Source organism: Dermacentor andersoni, chromosome 1 (assembly GCF_023375885.2).
Source record: "Dermacentor andersoni chromosome 1, qqDerAnde1_hic_scaffold, whole genome shotgun sequence".
Classification (NCBI taxonomy): Eukaryota; Metazoa; Arthropoda; class Arachnida; order Ixodida; family Ixodidae; genus Dermacentor; species Dermacentor andersoni.
The window spans coordinates 39,454,722-39,474,825 of record NC_092814.1 but is presented as its reverse complement, the minus strand read 5'-3'; the positions used below and the strand labels follow the sequence as shown (position 1 = coordinate 39,474,825).

At 46.6% G+C, this 20,104-nt stretch overlaps 1 protein-coding gene across 1 annotated transcript in view; it reads left to right on the top strand.

Annotated features, from left to right (window-relative positions):
• The window catches only part of eIF3a (eukaryotic translation initiation factor 3 subunit a), a 32,693-nt gene that overhangs the window by 391 nt on the left and 12,198 nt on the right, over positions 1-20,104 (top strand). Inside the window, exons 2-5 of the mRNA XM_050193010.2 lie at positions 378-568; positions 5,604-5,740; positions 6,021-6,243; positions 7,735-7,875. Of these exons, the coding sequence (XP_050048967.1) occupies positions 378-568; positions 5,604-5,740; positions 6,021-6,243; positions 7,735-7,875 (692 nt within the window). The remainder of the gene's footprint in view (positions 1-377; positions 569-5,603; positions 5,741-6,020; positions 6,244-7,734; positions 7,876-20,104) is intronic.

Sequence of the window (20,104 nt, the reverse complement as noted above, 5' to 3'; positions counted from 1 at the left end):
ACGTCCGCTCGTAACCTTGTTCGGTTGATATGACGGTAGTCAGACGATGCCTTTATATATACATATATGTATAAATTTCTTTTTCTTCCATTTGCTATTGTATGCGTGTTGCCAAATTCTGATGCTACCGTAAAAGAATCCACTTTTTCTTTCGACAGCTAATTCTCAGTTTAGTCACTGTTATTAAGCGTGATTCGCTTACGGGACGTTTGTTGGAACGAGCTGCGTGGCAAAAGTAGGTCACGCAGCTCGGTTCATGCGTTTCACACGGCTTAGTTAGCCTATACTCGTGTGTTCTTGAAACCAGATTTTCATATTTTCGTGTTAGTACCGTGAGCATCGGAAACCCAACTTCAAGGCTTAACATTATTTTGCAGAGTTTATTGATGTTGGAAAGAAACATCGAGCCTTGGATGCTCTTTATGATGTTATCAAGAGCCGAAAGCATCGAACATGGCAAAAAGTGCACGAGCCAATCATGCAGCAGTATTTGGAGCTGTGTGTGGAGCTCAAGAAAAGTCACATCGCAAAAGAAGGCCTCTTCCAGTATAGGAATATATGCCAACAGGTAAGCAACCTTCATTGGTTTGTTAAAACTGTGTGTCATGCGCGCAGGAAAACACATCTGGATATGGCGTAGTCATTAGCATGCTTTTGAGCAGCTAATTTGTGAACGTTCCTGGATGTAATGCATTTACTGTTGACATATCTGTCATGCTCTCGAATCTTCAGACTTGCTTTTGGGGACATTACACACGTTGGTATAGTATTGCCACTTTTTCCTTACGTTAGATTTTCAAATCATCAGTGTTTCTAGAAAGCGTCATTATTTGGGCTTATGGAAAGGTATAAACAGTAATGAATTTGGATGCATTGTTAGGTTAGTGCCACCATGTAACAAAGCAGCATAATTTTTATGGTTAGTTATGGAAACTTGGTTCAGATTATGGTTGGCCCGTTTCCAGGCATTTTGCTTGCATTTTATCACGTGGCAAATGTTTCGTAATGTCCATATAGTAAGCTAATGTTTGGCAGAAACACTGCACAAATCTAGTGTGTGGTATTTATATAGGCTTTTTGCACTGCGGCTTTAATTAAAAGCGCATACAGGTTCGAAGATAGGAACATTACTCCTCTTCCTGCTTATTTCCTACTGCTTCATGACCTGTCATCACCTATGAGGGGTTAGTACTGAAACCCCAAATTGGGCCATTTAATACTTTAGACTCTTTTATTGGCCAGTCACATTACAATAGGTGGAAAGATATAACACTAGCATAGCATAGTTACTATATAGGCTCCCTTTAGGGAGCCAGAGTTGCACCACTTTCTTTGCGCCACCTTCAGTGATTCTAGTGTAATTGTTTGCCGAGCGCCTTCTCATAGTCAAATCGGACTCCACAGCATTGGGCAGAAGCCCTCAGACCAAGTGCAGTGGGCTGTATCACTATTGTTATTTGGTATACTGACACAGTTGGCCAGGCTGTGTTGAGGCCAACTAGAGGGTGTCATAGTCGGGGCTAAAAATCCTGGTACCAGTAGGTTGGCTCGCTCTGTTCAGTGCTGTCATTCCAGCCTGAAGGGAATAAAGCTTCAAGGTTCAGCTACGGGCCAAGAGTTGCTGAGGCCCACAGCACACAGTAGTCACTGTCGGAAGGGTGTGACCCTCGGGGCAACCATGGTGCAGGTCGGGGGTTGAGAGTTTTCAGGATACTGATGGTGCCAATCAGAAGTTGTTCAGATCTGCTGTAACCAGGGCCTGTCGAGGTTACAGCCAGGGCTTTGGCTTCAGTAGGCCAGGAAAGTTGAGGCTTTGCAGCACCCTGTCTTCCTGAGGACAGAGGTACCAAGAGCTGCTGAGATTACTCATGATCAGGAGGGGTCGAGATCATGCGCAGCCAGGTTGATGGGTCAGGAGAAATCAAGAGCCATAGTGACCTTGTTGAAAATTGCTATGGGGCCGGAAGGGTTCAAAGCCCAAGGCGTCTAGTTGATAATGGCCCGGAGCTGCTGAGGCCATTGTGCAACAAGTGGGTAACACAAGTAGCTAGGAGTAGTCAAGGCCTCACACGGCCAGGAGTTCTTGAGGCCTGCCCACGTGAGACCGAGGAGGAAGCATGGCCAGAACAATGTTGCCATTGAAAACCAGCAAGGAGTCGCTCAGTCTATACCACAGCACAATCACAGTCAGATGTGTAGTAAGACTGGGTGCAAACTAGGGCGAGACCTAAAAGTAGGGACAACTCTGCTAGACTTGGATGAGACAGGAAACACTGGCGCTGCCATGTCCTATGGTGAAAAGGCCCAGTGCAGGAATTAGGAAAGCACAAGAGAATGCGCTAGCAACCATGTAACACCACCTCATGGACTCTGGACAGCTACCGGCCTATCACCATGACTTCAGCACTCCATAGGCTGTTTGGCCATGTGATCAGGTTGAGGCTGCAAGCATGGGCTGAGGAGGTAGTTCTGGGGCAGCTGCAGATAGGTTTCAGGCCTGGCCACTGCCTGGGAAACAACCTATTTGTTATGACCCAAACAATAGAAATTGTGGTAAAGGAAGATTGCCCTCTTCTGTTTGTCTTCCATGACACTTCTGAGGCGTATGACAGCATTGAGCAAGCCAGGTTGTCGCAGCCATTGCAAGCACTCTGTATACAGGAGGAACTGCTCTGTCTGCTACTGGACCACTACACAGACACCCAGGTGGTTGTGCAGTGACGCAGCATGCTCACTGATTAAATTAAGCCCACTAAAGCATTAAGACAGGGCTGTGCAATGTTGCTGCTCCTCTTCATGCTGTACATGTCTGGGGATGGAGAAACACCTGTCAGAATCAGGGCTAGGCTTTGATCTTAGCGACTCGGAGCTGGGCATGCTGAAGGCGTGATGACTGCTTGCACACTTCTACGCAGAAGATATTGTACTGCTGGCGGGAAGTAATGATGACTTGCAGATTCTGCTCGACATATGTATGGAGGAGGGCACTAAACTTGGGCTCAGCTTCAGTGCCAGAAAGTCGGTGGCCATGCATTTCTCGCCCTGGGAGGAGGAACATGACTCACCTCCTCTGCTGTAGAGCAATCGGCCTATGTGGGTGGAAAGTTACAGGTACCTTGGGGTGACAGTGGCAGCAACGGACAACTATGTATGCGAGTACGAGGTGACTTTGCGCGCAAGCACCTTGGTGTGTCGTGCTTTCCTGGTGTCGAGGACTTTGTGGGCCATCAGTCAATGTGAGGTCACCAGGGCACTGTGGAAAAGTGTAGTCCCAGCTCTCACTTTTGGCAACGCAGTTGTGTGCCTCTCGTCATCGACCAGGCAGGCTCTCTAGGTCCACTAAAGAGAAGCTGGCCATATGGCACTGGGGGTACACGGTTTCACAACAAATGAGGCAGTGCAAGCAGACCTCTAGTGGTCATCTTTTGAGGTGAGGGAGGCGGTTTCTAAGCTTTCTTACAAGAGGTGCCTCAGTGGCAAGCCGGAGGGGCGCTGGGCTCGGGATGCATACAAATACAGTCGCTGACCGATTTTTCAGACTCCAAAAATTCGGACATGCTCGATTGGTCTGCTTCGCTGCACCGCCATTCTCCCCATAAACCATAATGTATAACAATTGCCGAAAGTTCGGACACGTTGCAACCTCTCGTCTGATTTTTCGGACACTCCTTGAGCCAACTCGATCGAAAGCACCCTGCACCGACTCTGACCGGTGCATGGTTTGACTTGCTGAACGCCATTTTTGTTTTGAACGGAGCCTCCTTGCTGCCCCACAAAGTGGCGCTACTGCAAATCCCCACATCATCGTTTCTGCCTGGTTCGTGGCTACAACAGTTCCGGTCTCAGCTTAGTAAGCCATGTCAAGAAAATCTAGCAGCTGATTTGTTTCTTCGTGCACGATGCTGCAAGTAGGCTACATTTTTCGTTTGTGCGACTGGTAATGAAGTGACGGCGTGGTCATGTTTGCTTTGTGTGCTGTGTCGAGGTTGCGGTGATGCACACAAGGCATACAGAAACATAGCGTCAAGTGTCTAGTGGCACCGACAGTGCCCGCGCAGACTGCGCTGGGGAATGCCGGCAAGCAGGTGCCGGGAGCCTAGGATTTGTCGCTTTCCAATGTGCACCCTACTGACGCCGAAAGTGTTCTGCCGAGACGTGTGCAGTGGTTCCGGACACCATCTCATTTGACAGTTTCACAGGTGCTCACGCTGCTGTACTGACATGCGCAGAATTTGATGATGGCGAGATCATTCGTCAGGTTTCTGCTGCACCGCCGGACGATGACTCCGAGTCGGAAGATGACGCACCATATGCTACGGTGCCATCACATGCAGAGCGTGCACAAGCAGTGACAGTGCTTTCAGCCGCCTATAGTGACTGTACGACCCTCTCCGAGATTCAGGCTTATCTGATTGCGCGCAAACGGAACAGCGTGCAACGGCACATTCACGATTTCTTCAAGCCTACCGCCGAGCCCGAATAAGTGGGTGGAAATAAAGGATTTCTTTTTTGTTTCTTAATCTGCTTTTTCGGACACCTGTTTATTTGGACATTTCCGCAGTCCCTGTGAGGTCCGAATAAACGGTTGGCGACTGTACATTCACCTCCGATCAGTAAGAACAAAATGGGTCACTCGAACCCAGTCGCTGGCAGTGCCACACGAGCGTGGCTCCCACACATACAGGGAGCGGCTTTTCCAGGCAAGTTAATCTTTCAGGACTGGTTCTTCGCTTAACTGGCTCTCCCGTATAACCTTGGTGCAACCACTACAGTAACTCCAGTTCAGCATGAACCTGGTGGTGCCAGCAAATTCATAATTGCCGCAGCTTAGGTGTGCTGGCACCTGGAAATAAGTCGTCTTGTTTGTTTTGATTGTCGGATTGTCATTTGGGAATAGTCAATAATTGGGAAACTGCTGGGTCACTTGTTGTGCATCTCACCAAGAATCTCCTTGTCCTTAGTTCTTCCTTTTTGTGGAAGGTTGGGAGCCAGCACCCGCCGTGGTTGCTCAGTGGCTATGGTGTTGGGCTGCTGAGCACGAGGTCGCGGGATCGAATCCCGGCCACGGCGGCCGCATTTCGATGGGGGCGAAATGTGAAAACACCCGTGTATTTAGATTTAGGTGCACGTTAAAGAACCCCAGGTGGTCAAAATTTCCGGAGTCCTCCACTACGGCGTGCCTCATAATCAGAAAGTGGTTTTGGCACGTAAAACCCCATAATTTAATTTTTTTTTTTTGGGAGCCAGCAGTACCGAAGTCTTCAATACCATTACTCCTGAATCATGGAAGTGAAGTGATGGTTGCATAAGCAGTTACTGTTAAAAACTCAGAAGGATGATATTTGTTGCTTACAAAAGTTTTCCCAGGTGTTTCATTTTTGTGTATTGTGTAATTGACTTATAAAGCTACTTAATTGTGGAGTGAAAGTGGCATCTGGAGTGCTTTATGCTGGAGTAGTATTGTGGCCTTTCTATTATTTTCATGCCCAATATATTTTGTGAGTTGCTTCATAGGGCCGAAGTGGATTCCTTGCAAGATCGGTCTTTGTAAACACCAAAATGCATGCAGTAAAAATGCATACCTTGTGTTTTTTGTTGAATAGGTGAATATAAAATCGTTAGAAGATGTAGTACGTGGTTACCTGGACTTGGCTGAAGAGAAAACTGAGGCTGCTCGTGAAGAATCCCAGCAAGCAGTAGTTGACATTGATGACCTCGACAATGTGCAGACTCCTGAAAGGTAAACAATAAGACTACTCTTACTTATTAGCATAATTTATGCTGGCTACAAATCTTATGAAAATGGTAGGCTGCTATTTGATTAAACAGTTCCAAAATGCATGATATTTACTGTAGAGCTGCTGACTGTTGCAGTGACTGAAGTTTTTTGGAACTATTCAGCTATTAGAGTGCACTAATGGCACACTATGTATAATTGCAAGTTACTTTAATTCCTAATGTCTATATGGTGGTGTATGATTTTTCTACTTCATCACTAATTCAAATGACTGTCTTTTCAGTCTGTTGTTGAGTGCTGTCAGCAGTGAGGACACCCAGGATCGCACTGATCGTGTTGTCCTCACACCATGGGTCAAGTTTCTGTGGGAGTCCTATCGACAGTGCTTGGAGCTTCTCCGAAACAACTCGCGTGTGGAATGTCTCTACCATGACATTGCACGTCAAGCATTCAAATTCTGCCTCAAGTACAACCGCAAGACTGAATTCCGCAAACTTTGCGATCATGTGAGTGCCTGACATTTTTACTAAAATTTTGTTAGCCTTACGGGATTAAAGTTGTGCTACTGGCTTGCTCGACTGCTGTGTTAGCGTAATCTGAACACAGCATTGTTCAGAAGGCATATTTTGCTGTGATCCTTCAAACAACCAATTGAAGCCAAGAAAAGCACAGGAAAAAGTAAGCAATTTTTGAAATGCAGAATTTATTGGAATGAGTGTTTGATTTGCAATAAGCTTAATATTTTTAGTCAAGGCAAACAAAAGTGAAAGACAACTTGCTGCTAGTGAGAGCTGAAGCTGCAGCCTCTGCATGATTCATGCAATGTTCTACCAATTCAGCTACAGTAGCAGCCTTCCCTCTGGCCCCTTTTGTAGGTATTTTGGAATTTCAGATTTGATTCATTATATCAGTGTTCATTATATTGATGTTCAAATGTTTATACCTCACGTTTAGTTTTAGCCAAAGCCTATCGCGTTTGCTCAGTCTCATGCACACCCAGTTGTTATGCGTGCCGAGTAAGAGAAAAAAAAATTGCACTCTAATAATGTGCACCTTGTTTTATAAAACTGAAAAGGTAGTGTGCCTCTGATTTTTGCAATAAATAAAGCTTGCAGACATTACAATGCATTCACTAATTCGAAATTTAATCACACTTGGAGGAGACTGGAAAAAGAAATTGCTTTATTGGATAGCTGTCGACTTAGAATTTATGCTATGGAGCCTCAATTTCCTGGTAGCGAAACCTTTAATTACCTTTAATGTGACCATTTCAAAGTGCGCGCCAAATGCAGCATGGCTTCGGATGTGAAAAAGGAGAGACTTCACGTCATCGAAACCATTTGTGGTGGTATTGTGGTACCAGGTGCTGAGGATGCGTACACAAACTGTGGCCGTGCTGCTAGAAGCTGAGCTACCTTTTTGGCAGCACGGCCATAAAAAGAACAGCTATAAACTGCAGCTACTTACACTTCATGTCATGTCAGAGGTCACACTCGACAGCTGCTGGGAAAACTTGACGAGTTTGAATTGTGATAATTGTTTATGTTCCAAGTAGCTTATTGTAGGTAAGGGGTCTATGCAATGCTGATTATGGCCCGGTGTGCTGTGGTTATTGACATCGCACCACATAGTATATCGACATGGTGGTTGCTGGCGGTGGGAGGAGTTGTGAGCTGGTTATTTGAGTGGCCAGTGTAGGATAAACTTAGAGGCTGCAGAGCACTAAAATTTTTCTATTAGTTTTAACAGACTGCTATACTTTCTTTTGCAATGTAAACTCCAATGTGATGGTCAACCATGACTTGCCCTTTTTAAAGAATATGGGTTTTTAAAAGCATCACATTGTAAACATTTATTGGAAACATGCTAAGAATGCGTTCTAGCATTCTTACAGACTTTGTAGTAGACAGAAGATGGAAACTTCAATCAAATTAGGCAGCATCATACTCCGCCATGTAGTGATAGTTGCTTTCATTTTGCCTCTTGCCTATTTGTAGCTTCGTGCTCATCTGGGCCAGATACACCGGCATCAAAGCCAGCAGACTTCAGTGAACCTCAATAACCCAGAGAGTCAGGCCATGCATTTGGAGACACGTCTTGTCCAGCTGGATAGTGCCATTCAAATGGAACTCTGGCAGGTAGGTTCACAAACTTTCATAGGTCAAGGTGTTGCTCCATGATTGTAAATAATTGCTTCCTTAACCCCCTGCCGCTATAAACAAACACTAATTATATTCTCACCGTCCTGTCCTTACCTTCATTGCAATGGTAAGCTGGTTTGTCACAGTAAAAAAAAAAAATAGGTATAACTCTTGGCACGATAGTTGCCCTTCAACTTCCACCACTGTCTGTCATCCCTTTGAAACTCTTGAGAAGCCTATTGGTGAAGATGTGTGCAAGAAGACAGCTCAAGCAGACTGCAGGAGTCCAGTTTTCTGTCTACCCCTTACTGCATACATATTTTATTTTCTTGTGAGAAAAATATTGACGCTTTCATTTAGGCCAGGTGTGTCTAAAGAAACCTCAATTTTCTATTGGAATGAACAGTTGCAATTTTATGAGCAAAAGTAGTAGTGTATCATATGCAATTGATCCCATTTACATCAAACTTGGATGCATTGCATTATTGCCTATACCAAACAGTTGTAGAATCACCTTGGGAATCTTGAGCAAAAGTTTAATGCTGCACTACACATGTATTAAACTCCTGTTCACTGCCTTTCATTTAGGCCAGGTGTGTCTAAAGAAACCTCAATTTTCTATTGGAATGAACAGTTGCAATTTTATGAGCAAAAGTAGTAGTGTATCATATGCAATTGATCCCATTTACATCAAACTTGGATGCATTGCATTATTGCCTATACCAAACAGTTGTAGAATCACCTTGGGAATCTTGAGCAAAAGTTTAATGCTGTACTACACATGTATTAAACTCTTGTTCACTGCCACATTCTGTATATTGAATGTCACGCCCCTGCAAGTGCATTTCTCCTAATGGCTACGTGATAACTTCTCGCACCACCAGAAATATTTAATACTGACGAATTCGAAACAGCACTTTTTCAGCTGATGCTGCCAAACAAGACATTGAATCTGAAAAGCAGTGTACATGCCATGGGGTAAGAATGAGCAGTGTGCCTGCCTCGGTCTTGCTCACTGCGCATATAGATGGCTCATGCAAAAGGCCTCCCGATTCACTATATGTTCCAGAAGAAAGCGTAGATGACACCCTTCTTTTTGGTGAGTGGCTTCGGGCATGGGATGTCCATTAGGTCTTACCACGAAATGCATTTTAGGGTTCAGCAAGCAGCCAGTGCAAATCCAGCCCCAACTCCTACTTGGGCGAGTGTTTACATTGCAGCTTAGATTTAAGGGGGGACGCGGCTTTCGCATTGCGAAAAATGGCCAAGAAACTCAACTTCTTGAAAATCACATTTTCAGTTTCTATAACTCCTTTTCTATACGATTCCGAAATATCATCACTGTAAACCACGTAAAAGTGCTCTAAACAATTGTTTTATCAGCCAAGGTGGTGAAAAATTTCGCGGAAATCAAGATAGAACAGCATTTTTCAAGCTACAAAATCTCCGGAACGACACAACCGAGCGCCGCCATCTTGGTCGCGTTGGAAAGTGCATTTCTCAGTCTTTCAAATTTGCCACTTCAGCTATCCCCTCCATACTGAAACAAGCACACAAAAAGCAAATGATTGAAAGTCATGCCGGAGTCTGTGATTGGCCGCGCCTGCCACGTGATTACAGCGCGTTTCACTTTTGGTCTGGCGCTCGCGTCGTCTGCTCGGCTCTTTGCACCTCGCGAGTCTGGAAGTCCCCACTCGTTGTGTCAAAACGGGCTCTACGCGGACATTGCAGTAGCGCGGCCGATCTCTACGTTTGTGGGCATCTCAGACCCGCGGCTAAGCATACCGAGCATCGGCGACGCGGACATCGCGACTAGGATTCGTGCGCAGAATCCTCGGACACATGGCTAAGCCTTTCATCACTTGCTGTTTCGGAATTCGTGACTAAACACATCGCACACGCAATCCTTGGACCCGCGGCTAAGCATTTCGCGCATAGGAGTCTCCGACTCTGTGATCAAGCACTTCGCGCGCGGACATCTCGGACCCTCGCCTAAACATTTTGTGCATCGGCACCTCCGACTGCGCGGCTAAGTATGCTGAGCGTCGATTCCTCGAGCCCGTAGCTAGTAATTTCGTGCGTCGGCACCTAGGACTGTGCGACTGGGCACATCAAGTGTCGACTCCTCGAGCCCGCAACTAGGCATTTCGTGCTTGGGCACCTCGGACTGCGCGCCTAAGCACATTGAGCGTGGGCCGTCAGTGAGCCAGAAAATCGTCTCATGTGCACGAAATCAAAGAGCAGAGACCCAAAAAAAACCACCTGTAAGCAAAGACAGCAAAAACTACATTCCTGGTGCATTTTGAGAGATGTGAACTGTTCCAAAAACTTCGAGAGACGTTTTCTCAAAAGTGTGTTTTGGGCATTCTGCATTGTCTGTGGAAAGGGTAGCAAGGGAATGCCTGGACCAATTTTGATCCTGTTTGTTTTTGTGTATTCCCTGAAGTGTGCTTGAGGGTATGACAGTCTTCAATATCTTGCTGAGGGCTTAGTTTTTCTTCTGTATGCTAATTTGTGAACGAGAAGTTCTGGTACAATTAGTGAAGGTAAACATGATGTTCTGTGTAAAAAAAAATAATAAAGCAGTTAAAAACGTTTTGGAACTGTTGTACCCTGTAGTGCTCTTTCGAGTAAAGATTAAAACTACAGGCAGCTCCCTGGCATGTTTCGTTAAAAAGTGCCAGGTTTTCCACAAGCGGAACACATGCAACTTTTTGTAACTTGAAAACTAGTCAAGGTATCGTAATGAAACTGCACATTTCTTTGAGACACTTTCGAGTGTGGCTGCCAAATTTCGTTGCTCTAGCTCAAAGAACAAAAAAGTTAGCTCTGATCCCCACCTCCTCCCTTAACAAAACTTTTCATTGTGGCTGTAGCTCGCACCATTTATCAGCGTGCGATTTGCGTGCCCACAGTCGGCACTCAGCGCATGCTTGTAGGGTTACACATAGAAATGGACTCAAATATTCTGTAAGCTGAAAGCCACTTTCCAATCTAACAGCATGTGTGTTGCGTTGGCAGTCACCAATGCAAATGCCGGAGAGGAATGGCTGAGAATGAATGGATGACGAAGCGCCCAAGCGCTGAACAGCACGCAAGAAGAGAAGTGAAACGATCTCCAACAGAAAGGGAGGCAGCAGAGCCAGTTTTGTAACCGAAGCTTGACTCAATAGGTCTGGCTGGTTGACTTGTTGGCACGAGTCTTGGAGACCAAAAACGTGGATAAATAACTTTTTGCAAAAATTTTCGCGCATCTTGGATCAACAGTACGTCATAATGGTGTTTTATATCGCGTCAGCGAGCTGTATTTTTACTGAAGTAGTGCATGAAATGGCCTTCTTCCGGGACGCGTAGTTGCCGTTATAATTTCCGATAGCAACCATCTTGATCTTGTTTGGAAGAGCCACCCTTCTCGTTTAGTTTTCGTACCACTGGTACGCTGTGCGCTGAATGACTATGAAGAAAAAGCCAGCGAGATAGTTGTCATGATGCAATTCCATTCGTCGACTGAGACCACTGAGACACATGACCGTAAGCACACCATGCCATTGGTGGATTTTTCCTGTGGTCTGCTTGGGTGTGCAAAACTGCACGAAACGATGTCAAATTCAATTTGCTACTAGCCATCAATTTGGTGAACAGAAGAAGAAACGAGAGGTGTTACCGTAAAAACCCACGTATAATACGAACCTGCATATAGTACGAGGTGAAATTTTCGGGACGTGAAATGGAACAAAAAAAAGTTTTATCCGCGTATAATACGAGTTAGGAAAACTCGAGGAAAACATTTGTTTAAATTGCACCCCGCACTTCAATCACTGTCTTCCTCAGCTGCGCTCTCTTCAGATAGTTCTTTGTCGAACATACCTTCCCAGAGGTACTCGTCCTCTGTGCCATCAAGCGCGTTCGAGATGCCGCGCTTCTTGAATGCGCGACGCAGAAGGCCCTCTGGTATGCTGGCCCATGCGCCCACAATCCACTTGCATAGCATAGCTGGCGAAGCCCGCTTCAGCCGCCTGGTCGGCGTCACTGCAGGCTCACCTGAGCGCATCCAATCTGCATAACACTGCTCGACCGCGTCCTTCAACGGATTGTTCACGCAAACATCTAAAGGCTGCAGCTGAGACGTCATACCATCCGGGATAATGACGAGTTCAGTGCCGGATTCACGCAACAGCCTCTTCACTGAGTTGGCCAAATGGCAACGAAATGCGTCCAGCACGAGGATGGACGGGAACGACAACAGTGCACCGGGCCGCCTACACCAGACGGACTTTATCCAGTCAAGCACAAGATTCTCGTTCATCCAGCCTTTCTCATGGCCTCTCACGACCACATTTTTTTGCAGCTCCTCACCTTTAGGTCTTGCGCTTGAAGACGACATAGGGTGGGAGCTTGCGCACATCTGCCGTGCACGACAACATGACAGTAGCTCGCATTTTCTCGTTGCCAGTGGACTGGACATAAACTTGTTTAGAGCCCTTTTCGTGCACGGTGAGGGGCGATGGCATGTCTAGATAAACCGGCATTTGGTCAGCATTGCCGATTTGCCCTAGCTGGAAGTTCTTGGACTTGCGCAGCGAAATAATGTGGCACTGGAAAGCCACAAGCAGCTCTTCAAACGATTTGGGCAGCTTTTGCGAAATAGAAGTTCGGCGGCGTAAGAAAAAACCGGCATGGCACATGTAGCGATAAATCCAGTGCTTGCTCGCTTTGAAGGCGGAGCTCGGTAGCCCTTTTTCTTTTGCAAGCTCCTTTGCTTTTGCCTGCATAAGCTCCATGCTCACAGCTAGATGTGCGGCTCGCTGTTGGTGTACGAAGTCTGTCAGGGCGAGTTCGATTCCCGGGAATGTCCCACTCTTCGGGCCGTGAAAGCTGCTTCGCGTTCTGCTGCACATGAAAAGGGCTTCCTTCTGTCGATGCCATCCGCAAATGCTTCCCTCGTTGATGCCAAACTGCCTCCTAGCTGCACTGTTGCTAATGTCCTGTGTGGCTAAAATAACCTTTCTCTTGAAAGCAGCCGAGTACTGTTTTCGTGATCTGCACATCTTAGTCCTTCAATGTGGAATAAAAAAGATTCACTTCGCGAAGCGTGGTTTGCACGTGCTGCCAAGGTGCGCGCACTCAACAATAACAAAATGATGCTGTAGTCACGCAGCAATAACGAAACCAAGTCGTAGCCACGCAGCAATAAGGAAGCCAAGCCATAGCCACGCAGCAATAACAAAACCAAAACTTCTAGCCCAAATTTCTGACTGAAATTTTAGTTTGGATCTGTAATAGTACGAGGTGAAAATTTGGGACGCTAACTATAGGAAAAAAACCTCGTATTACATGTGGGTTTTTACGGTAAACTTTTGAAAGTGTGCAGTAGCTTTGAAAGATGCAGGCAGTAGTTCGCTACCCGTGCTGAGCACTGCCGAAGCCTGCCTCCGTGACTGCGGAATAGGTTTAGCAGCATAAAGCAGTTCTGGCAGTGGCCGTTGGTAATGTGGCATTCCAGAACAACTACTGCAGCCCGATAATTTGGAGAAAGTGAAGGGGGCTCAAGAAAAACTTCGACTTTGCTTCAGCGCCGGCTACCAAACGAAAGTCAGATTTTCTCACTCGCGCTGATGCAGCCGCGGCTCGCTCAGATGTGATGGGGACACGCTTCGTTGTCATAAGCCTCCATTCTATAAATGCTCTACTGTTTTGTGTAAAGTGCAAGTTGCAGTGTGGCAATGGGCGAAGGTGAACATGACTGTGGTCTCGCCATAGATTTGCAGCCAAACATGCACCCTGTTCTTCCTGAACAATCTTGCTCTGCACGAAATGCGGAGCACCAGTAATTGGCAAATTACTGGTGACATTTTTTGCGACTAAAGATATTCGTCTCATGCGTGATCTGCGGTGATGCCACGTCGACCAAACGTGCAACCCATTCCTCGTGGACAATCTCCCTCATGGACGATTTTTTTTTTTTTTTCAATAACAAACAGTTCACACTGCAGCATTCATACTGGGGCATGTGCCAGGGGCCTACTAGCCTGTTACGACTCGTAACATGTAAATAGCTAATATTGCTGAATAAATCGAGTTCTCTCTTTCTAAGTTTTCTTGAAGCATACCTTCTTTCTGCTCAGCCTGCTTGTTTGTGGCAACAATATCTCAATATCTAAGACAGCTACCGCTGTATATATTATATTTTTTTTTTCTCTATGAAGTTAAATGCATAAGGCTAGAAGTACTGCAAGCAGATTACTACAGGGTTTACTAGTTAATTCTGAATGTAAATACAGTCAACGACCGATTTTTCGGACCCTCTAGGGAACGTAAAAACCTCCGAAAAAATGAATGCATGCAAAAAAACGCACCTTTTTTTCTTTTTTTCTCGGATCTAGAGGTAAAGAGCGAAGTACCAGGCTTCCGAAACCCTGCCAAAGTACCAGTGAAGTGGCTATAAAAAGAGGCGTTCAAAAACTGTATGCGGCAGTCTCAAAAACTGTATGCAGCAGACTGCCGGTTTATTATATACATATGCATCGTCGGGCAGCCGGTGTTATTGCTGCAGTGGCTTGAAGAACTTGCCGATTGTTGTTTGGACGGCGTTCCGGTTGCATGCGATGATATTCGCCTCGATCTGCGCAAGGGTCATGTCAGCACTGTATACCGATGAAAGAGTCAGCAGCGCTCGCGTCAACTCGGCGCTTGTAGGCGGCGCAGGCATTGGCTCCTCATTTTCAACATCGGAGTCTTCCGAATCCCCCACAACCTGACGGACTATTTCCTCGTCAGTCAGTTCTGCGCAGAAGTCGAGCTCGTTGTCAGCGTCAACAAACTGTTGAAAAGTTATTTCTGTTGGTATGGAAACCCCAGCAGAGCGGAGGTCGTTGATCACGTCGTCCATGGGCGGGCACACGTCAATAGTGCTGTTGCTTTCAGGCAAGTCTGGTTCCTCTGTGGCGAGTACGAAGCCCGCGTGGCGAAAACAGTTGCGGATCGTGTCTTGCCTCACTGCCTTCCATGCGTCCACAAGCATTCCAACAGCAGACCGAAGGTCAACGTTGTAGCCTTTGCCGTTTTCCGCACACAGCACCATGCGGTTTAGTACCCGCGAACGGTACAAAAGTTTCACATTGCGGATGACGCCTTGGTCCATTGATTGGAGGACTGCAGTCGTGTTGGGTGGCATGAATTCCAGCTGGACAGCCTTCAAATTCTTGATGTGACCATGAGCGGCGCAGTTGTCAATGAAGAGCACGACACGTCTGTTCTGAAGCTCAAACTTCCTGTCCAACCTGCGGACGTAACTTTCAAACAACTGCTGAGTCACCCAACACTGGCAGCGTTGCCCCTTTAAAGCACCTCGGGTTCTTTGACTTCCCGATTACCAACAAGGGAAGCTTCTCGCTGCCAGACGTTGCTGCCGACGAGAACGGTCAGCCGTTCTTTACTGTGCTTGCCACCATGGCATGGGTCACCAGCAAAAGCGAGCGTTCTTTCTGGCAACATCTTATAAAACAAACCAGTTTCGTCGCAGTTGAAAACGTTGTCAGCAGAGAACTGCTGCAACAAAGTCTGAAGTTTTCCGTTGCGGTACTGCTCAATAACTGCACTGTCGACGGCGCCGCTCTCACCGCACACCTTCTTGAACTTGAGGTCATTCCGATGTTTGAAGTTCCTCAACCATCCATCACTAAATTTAAAATCCTCAATGTCCATTTGAACCGCGAGAGTTTCCGCTTTTTCTTTCAAGATGCAGCCCGAGACCGGCAACCGCTTTGCTATCATCGAATTCAGCCACACGACGAGAGCTTCCTCAAGCTTTGGATGAGCACCTTGGCTTGCATTCTTTTTTTGGGCACCAGATGGTTTTTCGGCCGCTTCCAAGATCTTGTCCTTGTTCTTGAGGAAATCCGACACTGTTTGCTTCGAAATTCCGAACTCCTTGCTCACGTCAGCCTGCGATCGGCCGCTCACGACTTGTTTAATAATGGCGGCTTTCTTCTTCATCGTTAACCGACGGTACTGCTTTCCGCGCTTCGATGCCATCGGCGAGGACGACGAAGACTGAGTGGGGGCCATTGAAGGCAAGCGAAGTCCTCAAGTTCAACAGTGGAGTTCGCTGACGAGCCTCGAAGCACCTAGGCCTAGCGTCGCAGAGCACAACAGCACAACCACACACCACGCTAGCCAAAACGTGGCCTGCGCAAACAAACGAAATGGCGCCGCTCCGGAAACTCCGCCGGGGGCGGAAGTGCAGCGATGACCATAGCGAGCGTGGCCAGACCAAATTGGTGTGTAACGGCTAGATTCGGCTAGTTGTGGTTCAAAGCGGTGATATGCTTCGGCTGCAAGTCGATTTCCTTCGCAAGGGCGCTACGCGAGGAGCCAAAGGACCTTCCGTCGCGTCAAAAAGTCCGGTAAATTGGACGGCGGTGGGTTCGAGCGTCCGAAACTTCAGATGTCCTTATACATTGATTCTATGGGGCTCATGGCGGTGCCGCGAAGACGTCCGAAATATCAGGCATGTCCGAAAATTTGGGCGTCCGAAAATTCAGTCGTTGACTGTATATGTAAATAGCTTTTACTGTATGGCACTGAGTAAAGTTTCTCTTTCTCATTTTTCTCAAAACGTTTTTTAATCAATTTGCTTGTTTGCTGCGTCAATATCTTTAAACCTAGGACAGCTAGAGCTTTTTTTGTTTCAGCACAAAGCTAAATATGTTCGAAAGGCAACATTGAGAGCAGGTTTCTCATTTTCAATTCCAAAATATTTTATTTACATTTGCTCTTATTGATACCGTGAACGCAGAATTTCATAGGCTGTAAAATGACAAATAATTGTTCAGTTTCAAATCTTTTTCCATCGTTGCTATCCTTATGCATTGTAGTGTCCAACTATATGTTGTTGCAACATTCCTTTTAGTGGGTAAATTTAATGGCTTCAAAACAACACAAGATAATTATCATCGTTGCAACTACTAGGTATGCGCAAAATACAGTGAAATCCCCTACTCGGTGGCCATTGAACGTAATTTGTTTCGTACCCGCATAAACCGTACCAGCTTACTGCATACGTATTGGTTAATGTAGTGTTTCCACATTTCGTCGCACAATCAATGCGGAGCATTGTCCCCATAGAGCAGCCCGGCAGAACAAGCCTCAGAGATTGGAACAGCCTCCAAGTACCCTGTGCGTTTGCGCCTGCAGCCGTATCATCATTTCGGCACCTTGCCAGAGATTATAGTGAACTAGAATATGCTCTAGTGGCGCAACCGGTTTGCTGCTCCGCCTCTCTTGGTGGTCGGGAACCCCACGGACCGCCGCTAGGGTTTCCCGTGGTGCTACTGCACCTTTTCCTAGGGACGGCACGTTTGGGCATGGCTGCCCAGCTCCTGGGTCTCGTGAACCACTGAGTCAGCAGCCACGAAGTGACGACTGCATGTGTACTTGTGTGTTCTCTAAAATTACTGGATTGCTTGCAGACATATAGAATTGCGAGGACATGTAGTTCGCAACATGCCAAAGCGGAGGACAGACTCTCGCACTGTTTTGTTCCGGGTTGCCAGAGCGGCTACCCCGGTGCCCCGAAGGTGCCATCGTTTGCAGCTCCTAGGGACAAAGATCTCCATAGAAGGTGGGCGCGTAACCTCCGGAGGGATGACAAGTCTATGACCGAGTCGTCAGCAGTGTGAGAGTACCATTTTGAGCCAAGATGTATTCTGCATGAATATATCTTGCCAGGTATATTCTGCAGATATAGTCGAGCCATATATATTCTGCGCGAACCTATTGAAGACAGGGTGCGAAGAGTGCCAAGTTAAGGTGAAGCAGGAAAACCAGCTTGGTTGTCCTGACCATTTGAGGGCGTTGCAGATGAGGTCAGTTCTTGTACATCACCACTCGCGAAGCAGCCAAACATTAAACTTTAGTAGGTGTTGAGTTGAGCTCATGTCTCTCTGACGTGTAATTTGTGCTGCAAATCTTTTTAATGCTTTTGAAAATCTGTTAAATGAGTGAAATAAAGTTATGTCCTTGTTGTCATGTTTGATGCAGAGCACTGTATCCTGTACTGTAACCTCCTATATAATAAGCCTGCATCACAGCTATATTGAACTCATGCCAAACTTGTGTGCTTGTAGTAAGCAATTAGTTGGAATTGCTGTGTAGCAAAGGTTCTGAGCGTGGGCGGTAAATATGAAAAAATTAAATATACTGGTCGCCAAAATATATATCAACAGCTAAGCCACACAGTGACTTCCCTGACTATTTTATGTTTGCCTTAACCAGAAAACACGCGTGAGAACCGCAGCTGAAGCTACTGAAGGAACCCTACAATGTGGCTGTAGTTGCTAGAAAAGGTAGCAGTGGCACCATCTCGCGGCATCTGTGGAAAAGGCAGGCACCAGAGCCCTGCCAGTCGCAGCACTACAGTATTTTCCAGTTTACTACAGAGAGTGTTGTGGTGTCATGCCGAAGCTCGCATAAAAAACGCCGGGTGCTAAGCATAAAGGAAAAATTGGACATCGTTCATGCTATTGAACGTGACACTAAGAAGTCGGCGCTGGCACGCAACAGGGATCTATCGTTAACTACGGTGTGTGGCATTTGGAATGGGAAAAAATTGCTCGTCAGCGCTGCTGCAACCGTAAAGAGATGTTGGTTACGAGGTTCGACTTTTCGCCATTGTTGCCTCTGTTGTTGCCGAGGTGTCGCCTAACGACAGTGATGAGGTCGACACAGAAAGCAACAGCACGGGTGATTCAGGCGTGGCAATGGCAGAAGCTGTGCGTTATGTCAGCCTCATGAATGCAGTCGTCACGACGAGAACAGCAACCCACTATAAAAAAGGTGCCCCACGACTTTTGCGGTGCTACTGCGCCTGTGCACGGATAATATCCAATGCCAATGAGGAATCTGCCATGCGAGTGTTTGCCGAGAAGAGTGGGCTGGCTGAAAAGCTGACTCACAGCTTTAGTAAGTTAGAGGTCGCTGCTGTCGCCGCGCCATCAAACGAAAACACTTTTGTTGCGTGAAGTGAATAAATACTGCATGTTTTTGCCCTTTCATCGCACTCTGAGTTCCCTTTTTGACAGATAAAAAGGCGATCTCTTGCTATTTTGGTTACACAGTACTACCGTTTAGTGCGTACTTTTCCCGAGCTCCAGCCAACTACGGTTTAACGAGGTTTCACTATATAATTTAATGTCTAAAATAAACACAAAAACTGATGAGCATATACAGTTTTGTGAGATTTTATCAAGAATGAGTGATCTCAATAACACATGTCCCTCTTAACGTCATGGTTGCAAGATGTGTACAGTGAAACCTCGTTAAACCATAGTTGGCCGGAGCTCAGAAAAAAGTATGTACTAAACGGTAGTACTGCTGAACCGAAATAGCATGAGATCACCCACTTACCTGTCAAAAACGGAAGAGAGAGTGTGATGAAACGGGAAAAAAACATTCAGTATTTATTTACTTTGCATGACAAAAGTGTTACTTTCGTTTGATGCCGCGACGGCTTAACAGCAACGACAGCGGCCTCAAACTTGGAAGCTGCGAGCCAACTTTTCAACCAGCCCCCTCTTCTCGGCAAACACTCGCATTGCAAATTCCTCGTTAGTGTTGCATATTCTCCGTGCGCGGTAGCGTTGCAGAAGTCGCAGCCCGTTTCATTGCGGTGTGCTGTTCTCGTTGCAACGATTGCATTCGTGAGGCTGACGTAACGCGCAGCTTCTGCCGCTGTCCGGCCTGAATCGCCCGTGCTGTCGCTTTCCGTGTCATCGTTATCACTGTCGCTAGGCGACACTTCGGCAAAACAGAGGCAGCGATGGCGAAAAGTCGAACCTCGCAGCCGACATAGCTTCGCAGTTGCAGCAGCGCTGCCGAGCAACTTCTTTGCATTCCAAATGCCACACACCGTAGTCACCAGTAGTCACCAGGAAGTCGTCGCGTGTGAGCGCTGACTTCCTCGTGTCACATTCGACAGCACGAATGATGTCTAATTTTCTATGCTAAGCAACCATAGTCTTTTTTTTATCCGAGCTTCGGCATGACGCAAGTCCTCGCTTACACGGCGCCACAGCGCTGAAATGATGTTGATGTTGATGTGGCTTTACGTGCAAACGCACAGGGCGCTTGGAGGCTGTTGTTCTGCCGGGCTGCCCGATGGAGACAAAGCACCGCCGTGTTTGCGCGACGAAAAGTAGAAACGCTATGTGTTAAACAACACATATGC